This window comes from Carcharhinus amblyrhynchos, chromosome 19, assembly GCF_965287045.1.
Source record: "Carcharhinus amblyrhynchos chromosome 19, sCarAmb.v2.hapA, whole genome shotgun sequence".
NCBI lineage: Eukaryota > Metazoa > Chordata > Chondrichthyes > Carcharhiniformes > Carcharhinidae > Carcharhinus > Carcharhinus amblyrhynchos.
In genome coordinates, this window is record NC_137342.1 from 31,707,205 (window position 1) to 31,723,191 (window position 15,987).

The 15,987-nt window shown below is 39.8% G+C and overlaps 1 protein-coding gene across 2 annotated transcripts in view; it reads left to right on the forward strand.

The window, feature by feature from the left end:
• rint1 (RAD50 interactor 1) overlaps positions 1-9,827 on the forward strand; it is a 51,946-nt gene extending 42,119 nt beyond the window's left edge. For both annotated transcript variants that reach the window (XM_080207499.1, XM_080207500.1), the window contains 3 exons: positions 358-538; positions 5,127-5,245; positions 8,704-9,827. In XM_080207499.1, coding sequence (XP_080063625.1) covers positions 358-538; positions 5,127-5,245; positions 8,704-8,926 — 523 coding nt within the window. In that variant the 3' untranslated portion in view covers positions 8,927-9,827. The remainder of the gene's footprint in view (positions 1-357; positions 539-5,126; positions 5,246-8,703) is intronic.
• Positions 9,828-15,987: the final 6,160 nt, after the last annotated feature.

Genomic DNA, 15,987 nt, shown 5'->3' on the forward strand with positions numbered 1-15,987 from the left:
ATCATATATTACCTCTAACTGAAACTTGTTGATAACCAAATTATTTGAGGTTTGGTCTCATAATTTTGCAGTTCAGACTTTGCTACATGATACATCATGACTACTTTTGTTGTGGCTGAAATAACTTACTTATCCTACAGGTTGTCCTGTTATACTGCCAGTATCACCTGCGGTTTTATGTTAAAATCATATGCTGCTGCTGTTGTTTAAGTTGAAAATACACAGCATTGCTGTCACTTTGCTTAAAGTAACCACTCCTAATCGTTAGCTCAATTATTTAATTTCAGCACATTCCATAACTGGGGATTAAAAATTCTTTGGATACAAGATCGCTAATGCAAGTTATTTATTTTACAGATGGTTGTTTTTGCCATCTCAGTCGGACCAAGCAGTGATGAATCTGTCTAGTTCAGCTTGTCCAATGTTATTGACTCTTCGAGACCTATTGTTGCAGTTGGAGCAGGAACTCTGTCACTCGCTTTTCAAATCATTTTGGCAAATGCTTGCTGAGAAGCTAGACTTGTTCATCTACCAAGATGTAAGTTACCAACAAATGAAAACTTAGATTTTTTGAAGAACTTTTAAGACTACGAAGCTTGTTTGAACTTGCGTAGAAGTTTTACCTATTGCACCTTATTGAATTGTTTTATAAGTTATTAGATAAATGTAGTCTGTAATTTGGGATTTCAAAATACGTTAAATGCTTTGTAACTTATTTCCAAACCAGTAAAGCATAACCATTTCTATATTACAAGAAATAATAATCAAAAAAATTCAAACATTTGAATATCATAGATTAATAGGTGTGTATGCGTTTCCCAGCTGGTTTGGATCCGTATGCGGGTAGAGTACCTCAAATCTTGCTATCTGAAAACTGGTTGTCTTCTTAATCCAGAAATTGTTTCCACGCTCTACTCTGCATTCCAAAAATGTATGGGATAGCTTGCTTGCCCATGCTAAATTGACCATAGTGTCAAGGGGATTAGCAGGGTAAATGTGTGGGGTGGTGAGATTGTGGTCAGTACAGACTCAATGGGCTGAATGGCCTCTTTAGGTACTGTAGGGATTCTATGGCTCTACCAGCCTAGCCCAGAAAAATTCAGGGAGCTGCCAAGTATTGATTGGCTTCAGTTGCCTGATGTTTCCCATGCTCCCACATACTTTGACCCTGTCCAACCCAGTGTAAAGGTAGCAGAAACAAATAAACTCACCCAAAAAGAAAAGACCCTTGTAGAATATTTAGCTGTTTTTGTGCTTAGGATCAGGACATATGCCTATACATACTAGGTATCTGTATTGAGCTTTGATACAGTAAAAAGTCTGACAACACCAGGTTTTAGTCCAACCGATTTATTTGATAATACTCACAAGCTTTCGAGGGGACTGCCTCTTCGTCAGGTGAATGGAGAGTTCTGGCCTTAGACAGAGCATATAAAGCACAGACAGTTTAGAGATTACTGATTAGAATGCGAATCCTTACGCCTAACCTGCTGTTCAAGACCTGAAGTGGCTGACAATGTGAGTGGAAGGAGCACTGATCCCAGGTTACAGAGATGTGTATTGTCTCCAGACAGTACAGTAAGTGAGGTTTTGCAAACCCAGGCAAGTCATGGGGGTTACAGATAGTGCGACATGAACCCAAGATCCCTGTTGAGACCGTCCTCATGTGTGCGGACCGCACACTTGCCTGGGTTTGCAAAACCTCACTTACTGTCATGTCTGGAGACAATACACATCTCTGTAACCTGTGATCAGTGCTCCTTCCACTCACATTGTCAGCCACTTCAGGTCTTGAACAGCAGGTTAGGCGTAAGGATTCGCATTCTAATCAGTAATCTCTAAACTGTCTGTGCTTTATATGCTCTGTCTAAGGCCAGAACTCTCCATTCACCTGACGAAGAGGCAGTCCCCTCGAAAGCTTGTGAGTATTATCAAATAAATCGGTTGGACTAAAACCTGGTGTTGTCAGACTTTTTACTGTGTTTATGCCAGTCCAAAGCCGGCATTCCCACATCTTGAGCTTTGATGCCATTGAGGCTACCAAATAAGCTTAAATTCAAACATTGCATTTGATTCCCAAAAGCCTTAAAGTTCCCTGGGCACTTTTGCCATCTTGCAGCTGGCCCAAGTCACTTCAGATGGAGTTATTAAAGAGTACTGTGCAATTTTGCGTAAGAGTATTGTGTATTTTTCCAATACAGAGCATTTTTATCTGTGGCTTTCCTGTGTTCCCTATTCCCTAAATTAAGTTATTCCAATTTGAATGAAGGTGCTCAGACTTTTTCTGAAAACTGGCAAGTTCTGAAATCTGATATTGCTCAGCCCCAAGATTGCCAGATTTGAGGTACTCTACCTGAATGACCAATTGACCAAGCTACAGTGCCAAAATAGAAAGGCATAGAAGTTACAAAGTTTGACTTGAACAGTTTGTGTTGGGGGTTTATTCTTCATGTGAACAAATAATCCTAATCATATTTACCTACGTGTTCCCCATCCCCTCAACTTCTTTTTGTTCATCCTCTTATCAGAGCTAATCTTGAACATTTACAGCTTCTAACTCAAACACCTGGAAATGAAATCCACAGCTTCACAACTTTAATCAAATAAGTTTCTCTTACTTTTCTAAATCTCGTGAACCTAACCATGCATCGATGATCCCTCGACTGATAAATTTCTATCTACTGTCTTGACCTTTCACATTTTTACTCTTACTATTATATTGTCGGTAATAAAAGGGTACAGGAATAAAGGCAAGGGGGAAGGACACGGTGCGATGCTCTTGTGGAGAGTTGTAACGTGCAGAGGGGCTGAATGGCCTCTTTCTGTGCAGTAACCATTTTATAACTTGTGTCCTAATAAAAAGAATCAGTCTTTCGAATCCTTTTCATTTGCATTTTGTAATGATGCTAGGCACCATTCTTTGGAATCATTCTCTCCCCAGTTACTCAATATTTTTTCAATAACATAGAACACCATATTGCACATGGTACTTTAATTGAGGTCTTTATAAAGCTATATATAGGCTCTTCTTACCTCAGGCCTGTTACATTCTAGATGTTATGCAATAAAACTTGATTCTATTAGCCTTTCCAAAACTTCATCACCCAGAGATTCTGCGAATCACCGCTTCAAATCCCATTTCATGGTGAGTGTATCCAGTTACCAGTACTTCTCATGAAATTGTATACTTCTGGAAGTAATTTCCTCCATTTTTAATGCCCTAGTCTTGAATAAAAACTTTCTCTCTTATTATGGCTATTCACCTGGTATGGCCCTCATCTCATCTCTGGTCCTGGGTGATGCGGACTAAAATGATATTGCAGGTTGCGTCATGTACCACCAGATCCAGCTTGACCACATAAAGCATTGTTGGGTCCTGCTCTTATCTGATCAGACTGTTAGAATGCAAAAATAACCCTGGCTTCTTTTTTGTACTGCAAACCAATTTCTTAAACTTCTTTCCCCATCTCCTCCATCTTCCAAGATAAGTGCAAGAAACTCATGGACTTCTTTGCCACTAAGATCAAAACCATCCGATTAACTGCCTCTGCCTCTGGATCGATCTTTTTCTAAAATAACTCCAGCCCTAAACTTAAATTATTCTGTTGTTTCCTTTATACCCCCCTCTGAATTCATATTGCTGGTGAAATTCCTTCATCAGGTAATGGAAAGTAGGGCTATGACAGATGAATTAAACAGGTGTTTAGCATTTACCTTCATTATAGGGGCCACAAGTAACATCCCAGAAATAACTGTAAATCGGAAATTAATAGTGAGGAACTCGGAAAAATTGCAATCACCAGGGAATAAGTGGTAGTGAGCAAATTGTTGGGTCTGCAGGCTGACAAATCCCCTGGTCCAGTAGACTTCAAACTAAGATCTTGAAAGAAGTGTCCAATGAGATTGTTGATGCATGGTTTTAATTTTCCAAAATTCCTTTGATTCTGGGAGAATTCCATTAGATTGGAAGATAGCTAGTGTAACTCCTTTGTCAAAAAGGGAAAAGGGCAGAAAGCAAAAAACTGTAGGCCAAACATCTGTCAAAGGGAAAATGTTAGGAGCCATTATTGAAGATGTTGCTATAGCAGGGCACTTGGAAAAATTCAAGGCAATTAGTTGGAGCTAACATGGGTTTGTGAAAGGGCAATCATGTTTAAGCTATTTATTGGAGTTCTTTTGAAGGAGTTACACATCCTGTGGATAAAGGGAAGGGGTGGATGTACTATACTTAGATTTCCAGAAGGCATTTGATAAGGTGCCATATCAAAGGTTACTGCAGAAAATAAAAGTTCATGGTGTTGAGGGTAACATATTGGCATGGATTAAAGATTGGCTACCTAACAGGAAACAGTTGGCATAAATGTGTCTTTTCTGGTTAGTAGGATATGACAAATGCTGTCCCACAGGGATCAGTACTAGGGCCTCAACTTTTTGTAATTTTTTATTAATGACTTGAATGAAGGGACTGAAAATATACTTGTTAGGTTTAGTGATGACACACCAATAGATAGTAAAGTAAGTTCTGGGGAGGATGTAAGGAGGCTACAAAGGAATTGAGTGGGCAAAAACCTGGCGAATGCATGTAACGCAAGCAGATGTGAAATCATCCACTTTGGCACGGAGAATAAATAAAATGTTGTTTTAATGCGCTTTATTGGTGTTGCACCAGTACGTTTCCACTTTTGCACACAGGGCTTAATCTAATGCACAGCCACATAACTTAACCTCTTTGTAACTTGATGAAATTGGCAATATGTGCAAATTATAAGTGGTTTTTAATCATGTTGCGTACTTGTACTCATTTACAGTGGACTCTTAAAACTATCAGAGAAAATATTTTCAGCTGATCACTTGGGTAAAGAAACAATTATCACTCAGTCGCTGCTTATCAATTATGACATTTTCCAGTTCCCTGAAAATTGTGTACAACTGTACATGAAGAAATGCATCTTCTATTGAGTTTTCTCTTATAGTTTTGTGGCATGGAGTGAGTTAATGTTTTGGTGTTGAATAACATGTTGCCTGCTTAAGATCTTAAAAAGTGCCTATTAATTCTACAGCTATTAGTTTGCTGTCAGTTACTATTTGACTTTTAAATTGTTTTGCTTTTACTTTCAATTGCATAGATTATATTGGCAAATCACTTCAATGAAGGTGGATCAGCACAGCTGCAGTTTGACATGACTCGGAATCTTTTCCCACTGTTTGCCCATTATTGCAAAAGACCAGAAAACTACTTCAAACAGTATGTATACTGAGTGTGTGCTGAATATTTTCTGGCAGTTTTAGTTTAGTACCATATGTTAAAGAAATGTTATTGCCTGATGCAGAATCTAGCATAAATAGATCATCAATTTAAGTGAGAGGGGGGAGTAAAGTTTTGATTAAATGTTAAATTAATGTGGAATTACTGAAATAAAACTATTTGCATTCTTTTATTTTGAGATTATTGAGACAGCTGCTGTAACTTCAAAATTAAATGTGCTGACAACATTTGAAAATTTGTAAATGAGTACCACTTAGAATCAAAAGGCAAAGAAGGCCAATTTAGCATTTGCAAGTGCAAGCTACAGATTGGAATAATCTCCTGTTATCTTGTTCTTTTATTATACCTTTCCTTAAGTATTAAGCTAAATCTCTTCCAGGCATGGAATTTGATTCAATAGCTACTCAACGTAATCCCCATAGTGCAGAAGGAAGCCATTTGGCCCATCAAACTTGCACCAACAACAGTCCCATCCAGACCTTATCCCTTAATTCCACGTATTTAATCTGCTAGTCCCCCTGACACTAAGGGGCAATTTAGCATGACCAGTTAACCTAACCCGCACATATTTGGACTGTGGAAGGATGCCGGAGCACCCGGAGGAAACCCTCACAGATACAGGGAGAATGTGCACGTGGAATTTGCACAGTCACCTGAGGCCAGAATTGGACCTGTATCCCTAGCACTGTTGAGGCAACAGTGCTAATCATTGTGCCACCATACTGCCCATAATGTATTCCAATTTCCAACAATCTTGCATATTTAAAACAAAAAACTCAAATTTACTTTTTTCCTTCTGTAACTAATCCTAATTTCATATTTCCTTGCTACAAACCTACAGACCAATAGCAGTATCTTCACTCATTGCCCACTCAGTGTTAAATATCTGCTTGATCTCCCATTGCTAGAGTGAATATGGCTGTAGGTTTTCTACAATTCATTCTCATTTCTGCTATCATCTCAGATCTGCATCATGCCTTTTTTATTAATTCTTGGGACATGGGTGTTGCTGACTAGGCCAGCATTTATTGCCCATCCTGAATTGCCTGGAGAAAGTGGTGGTGGTATAGGCACACCTGCACTACTGTTCAGGAGGGAGTTCCAGGATTTTGACCACCCCTAATTGCATAGTTGATGACCCATTCCATAACTTTGCTGTTGATACAGAGTAGGCTAATCAGGTAATAATTGACTGGGTTGATTTGTCCTGCTTTCTGTGTACAGGACACATCTGGGCAATTTTCCACATTGCCAGGTCAATGCCAGTGTTGGAAAGGCTTTGTTTGAGGGGCTCTGTAAACTCTGGCGCACAAGCCTTCTGCACCATTGCTGGAATGTTGTAAGGACCCTTTTGAGGTATATACCTTTTTGAGGTATCTAGTGCTTCAGCCACTTCTTGATATAACGTGGAGTAGATCAAATTGACTGAAGATTGGCATCGTCGTGATGCTGGGGATCTCTGTAGGAGACCATAATGGATCGTTTGCAGATGCTTCAGTCTTGTATTTTGCACTGATGTGCTGGGCTCCCCCATCATTCAGGAAGGTGATATTGGTAGAGCCTCCTCCTCCAGTTTTATTCACAACTGGATGTGGCAGGAGTTCAGAGATTAGATCTGATTGGTTGTGGCATCACTTATGTCCCTAGCTGCTTATTCTGTTTGGCATGCAAGTGGTCCTATGTTGTAGTTTCACAAGGTTGACACCTCATTTTCAGGTTTGACCTGATGCCATGAGACTTGATGGGGTCCAGAATCACTGTTGAGGACTCCCTGGGCAACTCCTTCCTGACTCTATACCTCTATGCCACCACCTCTGGTGGGTTTGTTCTACCTCAGGACATATTCAGGGATGGTGATGTCTGGAACATTGCCAGTAAGATATGATTTCATGACTATGACTGTTGCTCGAATAGACTGTAAGACAGCTCTCCCAATTATGTCACAAGTCCCCAGCTATTAGTAAGAAGGACGTGGCAGGGTTAACAAGGCTGAGTTTGCCATTGTCATTTCTGATACTGGGTGGTCAGCCCAGTTTCATTCCTTTTAGACTTTTTAATGGTTTAATGCAACTGAATGTCTTTCTCACTCATTTCAAAGGACAACCATGTTGCTGTGAGTCTTTAGTCACATGTAGGCCAGGCCAGGTAAGGATGGCAGATTTCCTCTCCTAAAGGACAATAGTAAACCACTTGTGATGTTATGGCAATCAACAAATCATTAGACTTTTTAATTCCAGATTTTTATTGAATTTAAATCATTCCATTTGCCAAGATCTCTGGAGTAATATCCTGGGTCTCTGACTTGCTTGTTCAGTGAAAATACAACTGTGCCACCACCTCCCTGTGACTCCAGCATTATTTCTGTAATGTGGTGTCCAACACTACGCATAGGACTCTCAACTATCTTGTAAAGTTTCATCACTTTTTTAACTTTGTACTCAGTGCTGCAATATATTAAACATAGAATCCCATTCATCAATTTTCTATTTTCTCTCTTTTGCAGTCCTGTAAAGATTAATGTGCATATCTACTCATTCTATTTCCTTACATTTGTTCTCCTGAGTTCTTCTGAATTTATGATTAGCAAATGGTGCTAATGTTGCTGCACTTTGTCATTTCTGCATATGGAAATTGAGAACTCCTAATTATATTTTGCCAAACTGAGAACATCCATTCACTCCTCTCTGATATCTTAACGTTTTAATATATTCTCCTCTTAATACATATCCACCATTTTATTTTTTCCCCCACATTCTGTATAAATACTCAAGAAGTCCTTCTCTTGCCTTGCTTTGATAAGACAAAATACTCAGTCATTCTCTCCAGGGTGTATTGCATTCAGCAATCTCATATCAATATATGTATTTACTTTGATTATTTTAAAGAAAGGTATTTTAAGTAAAATAACTGTTGGTAAGAAAACCTGTTCAGATGCTTCAGATTAACATTGCATACAAAGAAGTTATTTTGCTGTAAGTATTTTAAGCAAACCAGTTTTGTTCTTGCCTGTCAGGTTGCCATCCATCCTCTTGTTTTTATAGACCCATATAATTAACTCTTTTTTATTGACAACCAGTCACTAACCATTTTTACTTCTCCGTTTTTGATAAATCTGGTTTCCCTGTCTGTATTTTGCCCTAATTTTAGGGAGTTTCTTCTTTTTTGGCATAAGCTCCATGTTTTAAGGACTCCTTCTCAACTTAACGTTAGTTAAAAGCTTCCCATTATTATTGACCTGTTACTTCTCTGAATTTTGCTTAAACATTCTTACACAGTTTGTAATTATATAAATGTCAGTCATATTAAATTGTGTAATATGGAGTTTTTTACTTGATTTAACTAAGAGTCATGTGTAAAAATTCAGTATTAATGAAACATTTATAATTAGAAGAATGCTGAATGAGATGGAATGTTCTCAGACTTATTTTTTTCCCTAGAGTGAAAGAAGCTTGTGTCATCCTGAATCTGAATGTGGGATCAGCACTGTTGTTACGTGAAGTGCTACAGACTGCTTCTGGCAATATGACTGATGCAGTTGCCTACTCTGAACAGCCCACTGCAATAGCAGCTTTGAATGAAATTGGAGTTTATAAACTGGCCCCACAAGATGTTGAAATCCTGTTGAATCTAAGGACAAACTGGCCAAGTACAGGCAAATAAGTGAACCATTGATAAGCTGGAACATCATTGTTGCATTTAAAAATGAAGCATATAATTGATGTGACTCAACAGTGGTGTGTTTAGAAGGATAATGAGAGGAGATGGGCATACATGGACATGAATCAAACTTGTGAATTGAGCAATGACTAGAAATCTCAATCCAGAATGTTCTGCATTAAGTCCTATTGAATTAAAAATTATTGCACTAAAAAGACTTGTTGCATTTTAAAAAGACTATTCTGAGCACACAAACATCTAAGCAACTGTTTTTCTTTACATTTTCACGTGATGTGAGCAATGCTAGAATATGCCAATGATTGTTTTTCATCCCCAATTGCCTTTACGATAGTGGTGGTGAGTCACCTTCTTGAACTGCTGTATCCCATCTGCTCTAGCTAAAGCTAGGGAGGAAGTTCCAGGATTTTGACCAGTGACTCAAATGTTCCAAGTCAGTGTGATGTGTGGCTTGGAGGGGAATTTGCAGATGATAGTATTCCCATGCTTCTGCTGTCCTTGTCCTACTAGGTGGTAGAGGCTGTGGGTTAGTAGGTGCCATCAAAGGAGGCTTGGTGCGTTAATCCAATGCATCTTGTATATGGTGTTCTTGTTAACCCCTGGTAAAGGGAGTGAATGTTTGAAGTAGTAGATGGAGTGAGGTCAAGTGGGTGGTTTTGCCATGGATAGTGTCAAGTCTCTTGTTTGTTGAAGCTGCATTCATCCAGGCAAATGCAGAATATTCCATCATACCCTTGACTTGTGCCTTGTGGTTGCTGGAAAGGTTTTGGGGAGTTGGGAGGTTCGTTATCTACTGCAGCATCTGGCTTACAACAACCATGGAACCATAGAAAATTACAGCTCAGAAACAGGCCTTTCAGCCCTTCTTGTCTGCTGAACCATTTTTTGCCTAGTCCCACTGACCTGCACTTGGACCATATCCCTCCACACCCCTGTCATCCATGAACCTGTCCAAGTTTTTCCTAAATGTTAAAAGTGACCCCACGTTTACCATTTTATCCAGCAGCTCATTCCACACTCCCACCACGCTCTGCATGAAGCAGCCCCCCCCCCCCCCCCCCCCCCGCCCTGACCTAATAGTCCCTTTAAACTTTTCTCCTTTCACTGTTAACCTATGCCCTCTGGTTTTTTTTCTCCTCTAGCCTCAGTGGAAAAAGCCTGCTTGCATTCACTCTCTCCCCCTCATTCTTCTACACTCCAGGGAATAAACACTACGTCTTGTAGCCACAATATTTATATGGCTGGTCCTGTTAAATTTCTGATCAGTGATTAAACCTATTGTGGGTGGCGATGGTGGATTCTGTATTTGCGTTGCTATGGAATGTCAAGGCAAGATGGTAAATACCCAACATGTGTGAATGTACTTGCCAGTCATCAGTCCAAGTCTTAATGTTGTGAAGGTCTTGTTGTATATTGGATTGAAATGTTTCAGAATCTGCTAAGTTATGAATGGTACTGAACATTGTGCAATCAGTGAAATCACCACTTTTGACCTTAATGTTGGGAAAATCATGCCCTTGAGCAACTCCTGCAGTAATGTCTTGGGACTGGAATAAATAGTTACCATCCAACAGTCACAACCATCTTTTTTTATGCTAGGTACAATTTCAGTCGGTTGCGTGTTATTCTCCTGCACTCAATTCCCATTGACTTCAACTTTTGCTTCTTGAAACCAAGTTTGATCAAAAGTTGCCTTGATATTGAGTTCAGGTTTTTATTCGTTTGTGGGACATGGGCCTTGCTGGCTGGCCAGCATTTATTGCACATCCCTAGTTGCCCTTGAATGGTTAGTGATGAGCTGCTTTCTTGAAACGCTGCAGTCCATGGGCTGTGGTTGATCCACAATGCAGATCAATATATCTATCTATGTTTGGACCAAGACTGCAATGAGAGCAGGAGCAGGCCTGGCTGAACCCAGTAACCACTGTCAGCAGGTTATTGGTGTGTAAGCACAGAGTTGTCATCAACATTTTCCCTCACTTTGCTTGATTGGAAGCAGAGTGAAGTCCTGGTAACTGTCTGGATTGGATTTCTGTTTCATGCTTGGAAATGGTTCCATAATGCCAGGCACAGACTGGTTTTGTAGCTGTACTGGAATGGCATGACTCAGGCTATGGATAATTTTGGAGTACAGATCTTCAGTGCTACTGCTAGAATATTGCCTTTGCTGTATCTAATACTGAATTTGGTTACAAATGCTTCAGCCGTGACTTTTGCACCAAATATGTTGGGCTCACCCATCATTGAGCATGGGAATTAAGGTAGAAACTCCTCCTCTTGGTTGTTTTAATTGGCCACTCACAACTCAATGGGGCAGGTTTACAGAGCTTTTATCTAATTGCTTGTGGGATTGCTTAGTGCTATTGCACACACTACTTTTGCTGTCAGGTATGCATGCATTCCTTTGTAGCTTCAGCACATTGAAAACAATGTTATGAGAATGCAATTTTTATACAATAGAAAATAGTATTCAATGCATATCACTTTAGCCATACATGACCCCAGAATATTTATCATGTATATCTTGTAAAATACTAACAAAGATTATGGAAAAATTAATAAGGACATTCGCTGGACCAGTTAACTTGGTTGTTTTTACTTTGTGTGAGGGTTGTTTGTTTGTTAAACTTGTGCCAATGCCAGCATTGCTTTTGTTCACTTATGCTTATTAAATCTGTTTAGTGGTTTTTAGCCTCAGTTTGAGATTACTGAGGTATGCCTTTTCAGCCTATAGGTAGTGATATAACTGTGAAGATGATTCTGTGACAGACTACAAATTAACTAGGCATGAGGAATGTAAGAACACTTTCCCGGTCATTAGGAGCAAGGGCTCACCTGTGGGAGTTTTATAAGATGCATCAATGTACTGAGGTGAGAAATTGCAGAGTTAGTGGGCCATATGTGCAGCAAAGCTTCCTCTATTGTAAATGAACCAGTATGCACTTGGTATTTAAATTTTATTGGAGTAATTTTAGCTTAACCTGCTTCATGGAGAAGTAATAAATCTAAAATGAGCAATCAATCAATCTAATTGTGTCTTTCCAGGCAGGTATTGTAAAGATTACTATCCCAGAGTTAAATTTTGATCCCTTCACATCTGTGTGCAAAAAGAGAACAGATTATGAAACATATTCTGGGCTAGTGTTCAGTTGCTTTTCATGTTTCGTCTGTCCTGATTCTCCTTGAACGCATGAACTCTTGCATGCTATATTTGTAACTACCCAACTTTAGCCCAATTGTGACAGGAGTGACATGGTCCAAATGTTCCACACTAGTACTGAGACAAAAGATCAGATCAAGTATTATAGTCCATCAGCTCATACAACAAAAAGGAACATTAGATTACACTAGGCAAAAAATAAAGCAGTGAACTTCTACGTAATAGCCCAGAGAACCAACAAAGTGGTAAATTCTAATGAAGTCTATGGAGACCAATTAAAAGTCTGACAACCCCAGGTTTAAGTCCAACCGATTTATTTGATAGTACACGCACTAGCTTTCAGGGTTAGTCCCTTCGTCAGGACCTGACGATTTCCATTGGAAAAAGTCCCTCATATTTGTCACTAGTACTGCTGGAACCAAGATCATTTACGAAATCGCTCTCTCCATTTCTTCCTGCTGTTAAATGGAATGTAATAAAAATGTTCCTTTCCGTGGCTAAAATAAGCTGCAGTCCTTTAAGCAGAGAATCAATCCTGTCCATTCCACTTCCATATGGAAGCTGCTGCTGCTGTTATATTTTGCTTAATTACCAATTTAAGCTGATACCAATACATTCATCCACACCGAAATTAACCCAGCATCTTGGAATTATCTATGTGCTTACTTGGTGATCCCATACCACCTGTCAGCTGAGTTGTTGCCTATTAATGCAGCATCAACTGGCTGCCAAGATGAAATTACCCTGAACTATTACTCAGCTTCCTAAACTGGTTAACACAATACATAGCAACTATAATTGTTGATGGCTTTCATTTTTACTGTGCAGTTTGGCTGCTGCTGCTAAATGAATGCACCTCGAAGTCATTTCATTGTTGGACTGTGCAGGGAGTGGTTTGTCCTGTGTTTAATTGATCTCGACGTGGATATGCCAGCGTTGGGGTGGGGTAAACACAGTAAAAAGTCTAACACCAGGTTTAAGTCCAACCAATTTCTTTGATCGTACACTCACTAGCTTTTGAGAAATCGTATGGGGATGGCCTTGGCAAGATGTTAGTCTTCAATGACATGTTGAATGCTCCAGGAAGATGTCATAGTACTGGAAGTATAGGGAAGGACTGGACGATGAGCAGTACTCAGCCTACCATGTCCTGTGTTTCCTGAGGAGGTCAGTGCAGTTTTTCACTATGGTATGTTGGAACTGTCAATCAATGAGTTGAGCACCTTATCCTGTTCTTATGAGGGCGTCTTTCAGTGTCTATCGGTGTTGGTTGCAATCCTCCTCATCTAAGCAGATCCTATGTATACAGAAGTCTTGGCCGTAGGAATGGCTTCTTTAACGTCTGAGAAGTGAAGCATCGTGGCATTATCTGTGGGCTTGCAGTACAGGGAAGTGCTAAGGTGACTGTCCTTGATGGAAACACGTGTGTCCAAGAATGCAACCAATTCTGGAGAGTAGTCCATGGTGAATCTGATGGTGGCATGGAACTTGTTGATATCATGTAGTTGTTTGTGATTATTTGCCACGTGTCCAAAGGAAGAAAATGTCAATGTATTAGTGTGTAGCGTCGGTTGACAGTCCTGTGTGGTGAAGAAGTCTTGTTTGAGCCTGTGAATGAAGATGTTGGCATATTGAAGTGCGAATTTGGTCCCCATGGCTGTTCCATGTGTCTGGATGAGGAACTGATTGTTGAAGGTGAAGACATTGTGGTCCAGGATGAAGCAGATGAGTTGTAGAATTGCATCTGGGGATTGGCAGTTGTTAGCATTGAGCAGTGAGACAATTGCAGCAATGCCATCGTTGTGGGGAATGCTGGTGTAGAGTGCCAAGACATCCATTGGTGTCAAGGAGTGTTCCTGGTTCAACTGCTCCAAGGGTGGTGAGTTTCTGTAAGAAGTCTGTAGTGTCCCGACAAAAGCTGTTGGTTCCTTGTACAGTGGGTTTCAGAATGCCCTCGACCTAGCGAGAGAAGTTTTCGCAGAGGATCCCATTGCCTGATGGGATGGCCTTGTATTTTTAGGAGGAAGTAGAGATCTCCAAAATGAGGAGAAAGTGGAATGATAGCATGGAGGATGCTCTGAAGATCTGGTCCTGATCAATCTTAAGTTGAATCTTTGGTCGGATCTGCAGGTAACTGTAATGTTCCTTGTCGTTCACTTGTCAGTACACTTTGCAGTAATCCGTTTTGAGTATGACAGCGGCCCCTCCGTTGTCTGCTGGTTTGATGACAATTTTGCGGTTGATCCAGTGCACGGATGGTGTTGCGTCGCGTTGTACTTGAGTGACATTCAGGACTGCCTTGAGTGCAGCAGATGAATCTGGTGTTGACACACCTCCTGACAGCTTGGGCATACATGTTGAGGACAGTGGCCTTCTGGAGGAGTCAATTAGACTCGTTCCTCTTCAGTCACTGCACTGCGAATTTGGTTCATTGGCTGCCTCAGCGGGTTCGCTTTTGGCCTCTTGGGTCTTAAGTCCACTGATTCTTAAGTTACTTCCCTGAAATACTGTTTGAAGAACTGAAGTAAGTACGTTTTCTGCCTGCTGCACTTTCGGTTGAGTTCTTCCAATGCAACGTTGGATACGAACATTTTCTTAAGTTTGCTTTCTTTTTGCTACTTTTATTGACTCCCTTCATTCACAACCTTACACCAACTCAAATTAGATCTAGTTGTTTTAATTTACAATCCATGGATGTCTTTGAGAACAGGGGTACAAGGTTTTTTTACATCACGTAGCAGTCAAATATATTTCAGATTTCCAACATCCACAGCATTTTGCTTGTGTTTAATTTATTGCAACTTTTCCTGAAGCGCCTACCTTTGAAGTCCTGCTCTTCTCAGACAGGATTTCAATTCAAAGAACAAAAACAGCCCGGGAAACAGGCCCTTCAGCCCAACGAGCCCACGCTGCCATTTTAACATTACCAGTACCCCCTCTGTCACTTTCCATTCTCCTCCTGGTATTTGATAAGGTGTATCTGCTACTTTGCCTTTATTAGCACCTTCTTTGGTTTTTAACACTCCCTTTGTTTTGTTTCTATGACCTCTTTGTCAATCCATGTTGAAATCCCACCTTTTCCTAGTCAGTTCCACCTTCTTCACCACCACCTTTTTTTTTTAGGTGATTGCCAGCCACATCCTCCATTTAAGCACACTTCACGGAGGTCAGACTGTGTATCATTTGACGCTATATCACAATGTGGGCAGTAAAGGTCAGTCAATCCCACATTAACCCTTGTGAACCAGAACACCCTTGTATTACAATCTTGTGAATAATGATCAATATCATTCTCCTTCAATGGATAGTTCTCCAGTATGATAAATAAACTAGTATTGTCCTGGATGTCGCTGTACCATTTGAAAAAAAATGATTTTCAACATGCGTGTACTATTAGTAGTAAAATAATTGTGTAATACTTGCTGCAGCTTTAAAGGTCAGATGCCTTAGTATTTAATACAAACGATGCTCTGGTAGAGGTGCACATGAACTTTGGTAACAAAAGGAGTATAAACATCAAAACTGCTGGGTGAATAATAGTCACATTTTACTTATGACTGCATGATGCAAAAAAATTGTCAAATTAAAATTAAGTATCTCAAAGGAACTGAATTATCAGTACATGATTAGTAATTTATAAATTTCAAGTCCAAATTAGGTGCCAGATAGGCATGTGAATTTTTGCAGATTGATGTCTGTCTGTATTCTAATTGACAAATTAGGTTCTTAAGGTTCTTAATTTCTGCATTAACTGAGACTCACTCCAGTTATTTGGTTGGGGCTCATTTGAAAAAACCACAATAAACTGATACATCTCCAGCATTCATAGGCTACTTCAGTCAGCACACTTTGCAGATTATAAAAAACTCATCCATTCACAAGAAAA